Source organism: Eimeria mitis, genomic scaffold (assembly GCF_000499745.2).
Source record: "Eimeria mitis Houghton genomic scaffold, Emh_scaff973, whole genome shotgun sequence".
In the NCBI taxonomy this organism is placed as follows: domain Eukaryota; phylum Apicomplexa; class Conoidasida; order Eucoccidiorida; family Eimeriidae; genus Eimeria; species Eimeria mitis.
The window spans coordinates 9,999-13,089 of NW_013577165.1; the positions used below are offsets into that span (position 1 = coordinate 9,999).

General features: G+C 59.1%; 1 protein-coding gene across 1 annotated transcript in view; it reads left to right on the forward strand.

The window, feature by feature from the left end:
• The window catches only part of EMH_0026500 (uncharacterized protein), a gene marked incomplete at both ends in the record, with an annotated part of 3,505 nt that extends 766 nt beyond the window's left edge, over positions 1 to 2,739 (forward strand). Inside the window, 6 exon segments of the mRNA XM_013502618.1 lie at positions 149 to 825; positions 1,275 to 1,469; positions 1,631 to 1,902; positions 1,906 to 2,052; positions 2,109 to 2,652; positions 2,656 to 2,739. Of these exon segments, the coding sequence (XP_013358072.1) occupies positions 149 to 825; positions 1,275 to 1,469; positions 1,631 to 1,902; positions 1,906 to 2,052; positions 2,109 to 2,652; positions 2,656 to 2,739 (1,919 nt within the window).
• Positions 2,740 to 3,091: the final 352 nt, after the last annotated feature.

Genomic DNA, 3,091 nt, shown 5'->3' on the forward strand with positions numbered 1-3,091 from the left:
TACCCAGCCTGTAAGGGTAAGGTGAGCGGAACGAAGGTAGAGAAGTGGCGTTGCTGCACTGGCAGCAGCAACAGCAGCAGCGGGATCCGTGTCTTCTGTGAGCTTGAGGGTCCGCAAGCCTTCAGACTGCATGCAGCGGGCTGTACAGAAACCGGAATGATGCTGGCCTCAGCTCTTCCTCGCATCATTCAGACTGCCGCCCACGCATATGCAACACAGCAGCAACAGAAGCAGCAGCGGCTGCAGCAGCAACAGCAGCAGCGGCAGGAGCAGCAGCAAGAGGGCAACTGCAGCATTCCTGACTTCTTGCGGCCTCTTTCTTGGTTGCCGCGGAGCGATCGCATAAAGGCTGATGCGGCGCTGCTGCAGCAGTTCAGCGATGCCGCCATTGCGCATGCAGTTGCTGTTGAGGACAGCGCTGTGTGTGGATCAGAGGCAACAGGAGGTGCTGCTGCTGCTACCGCTGCTGCTGATGATGGGGTTGCTGCTGTGGAGGATACAGTTGGTCGAAATGCTGCTGCTATTGGCTGCAGCGCTGCACCTGTTGCTGCAGCTGCTGCTGCAGCACGAGGCTCTGCGCAGGGGCGCGCTGGGAGTCGGGATCGTCTGCGTTTTGTGGATTGGTCTCGAGGGTTTCTGGAGGCCCCCACAGACGGGCTGAAGTACAACGATGGCTGCGTCTTTCGCCTGTCAGCGTATCCGTTTATCTTACAAGCGGCGGCTTCTGTCTGCGGCTGGGCAGCGCTAACCCCCATCCCTTCCCTCACCCTCCGCTTCTTCACTGAGGTGTGGGGGCCAGGAAAGTTCCTCGTTACTTCGAAGGAAGTAAGACAACCTGCTGCTGCTGCCTGCTCCTGCTGCTTCCTACTGCTGCTGCTGCTGCTGCAGTCTCTTCTGCTACTGCCGCGGTAGCGGCTCTGCTGCTGCTCTTGGCGCTGCCCTGGGGCTGGGCTTGGTTACAGGGGTTCAGGCGCAGCCGCTATTGCTGGTGCTGCAGCAGCTGCTGCCGCTGCGAAGGTTCGTGCTGCTGCGGGGTCGGTAGCTTTTGCTCTCGTGTGNGTGCTGCAGCAGCTGCTGCCGCTGCGAAGGTTCGTGCTGCTGCGGGGTCGGTAGCTTTTGCTCTCGTGTGCGTTTTGTGTTGAACTCATGGGCTGCTAGGGCTCCGTTTCAATTCCATACAGAGCATCAACGCCTGCGTCGTTGCTGCAGCTGCATGGGTGCTGCGGTTGCTGCTGGAGTCGATGTGGTTTTCTCTGCGTTATTTGTGCTTGTAGCGAGCGCTGAACGTTGCCTGGTGGCTGCTGCCTTCTCGGCTGCAGCAGCATCTGCTGCCCTTCCAATGGGAGGGAGTCGCTTACGCGCTGCAGCGGGGAGGTTGTGCGATAATAGGAGACGAAATGGGGCTTGGCAAGACAGTGCAGGCCATTGCATGCATTGCGGTGTACAGACAGTTCCCTTGTCTTATAGTGGTGAGTTGCCGTTACCGCTGACCCTCAACGATCCTCACCCGCATAGCAAAGGGTTACCGCTTCTGTAGAGGGCCTAAATAGTGTATAGCATTGCTGCTGCTGTGCTGCTGCTGCTTTGGTTGTTGCTTCTGTTGCTGCTGCTGCTGCTACTTGTTTCGTAGGTTCCGGCGTCGATGCGCTTGGCTTGGGCGGATGCGCTGGAGGAGTGGCTGCCGGAGTACAGCGGGCCCCCGAATCTTCGGGTTTTGTTTGCAAGTGGGGATCGCCCGTCTCCTGGGGAGCAGCATTTGATTTGTTTGTCTTCTTTTGAGATGGCCTCTCGGCTGTACGACACTCTCAAGGCTACGCAGTACAAACTTGTTATAGTTGACGAGGCCCACAAGCTCAGGGGCCCTGCCGTCCCGCGACCCGCACCTTACACGGCCTCCGAGGCAGNGTTGACGAGGCCCACAAGCTCAGGGGCCCTGCCGTCCCGCGACCCGCACCTTACACGGCCTCCGAGGCAGCAGCAGCAGCAGCTGCAGCAGCTGCAGCAGCAGCAACAGAGACAACTGCAACGGAAGGCGCAACACTTCCAGACACAGTTGCAGATGACCCTGCCCTTACCTCTACGGCGTCTGCTGCTGCTGACTCCTGCAGCGAATCTGTGCACTTTTCAATGCCTAACCAGTCCCAGCAGCAGCAGCAGCAGCAACAGCAGCAGCGGCAGCAGTCTGAGCTTTCTCCCCGAAAACGCAAAAACTGGAGGCCACCCGGTAGCGGCCAGGAGGTGAACAAGAAGGTCTTAGATCTCGTAAAGGGCAGCCGCCACGCACTACTGCTCTCAGGCACTCCTTCGGTGAAGCTGCCCGCCGACCTGTTCCCCCTAGTCGATGCGTTGCTGCCTCCGCTGGAGCAGGAGGCTGCGGTGGAAAGGAGGCAACAGCAGCTACAGCAGTGGGGGCAACTTGAACTGGCCGCTGCTGCGGCAGCGGCAGCCACATTTGCCACTGCTACTGCTGCTGCTGCTGCTGCTGCTGTTCCATCTGCCGAGGCAGAAACACCGGAGAAAGACGGAACAGAAAAGCCGGCCCATACAGAAGGCGACGGCGCCTCCCGTGGGATCGTCCGATCCCCGTGGTCGGAGGCGACAGCGGCGTGGAGAACAGCTTCAGCAGCAGCAGCAGCAGCAGCAGCAGCAGCAGCNCGTGGTCGGAGGCGACAGCGGCGTGGAGAACAGCTTCAGCAGCAGCAGCAGCAGCAGCAGCAGCAGCAGCGTCAGCAAACATAATAACTGGGGGCCCGCCCGAAACCTTTGGACAGCCTTTGGAGTTGTCTGTCTCCACAGCCCATCAGGCGCGCGAAACGGAGACACTTTTATCCTTCGCGGAGGGGGGGCAGGCTAGACGACGTGTTGGGAACATACTTAGAGAGGAGAGACTGCAGTTTGCGGGTGAGGTCGGCTGAGCCTATTACCTTCTGTTGCTGACATTGCTGCATCATGTGCTGCTCGTGCTGTTACTTTTTGGTGGTTTTTGTTTACCTTCATGCCGCTGCATGCACGAAGCTGTTGGCTTCCATTCGCTTTTATCTTGCCTGTTGTGCACTGCATTCTTGAAGCCTCTGCAGGTCTTGTATGCATC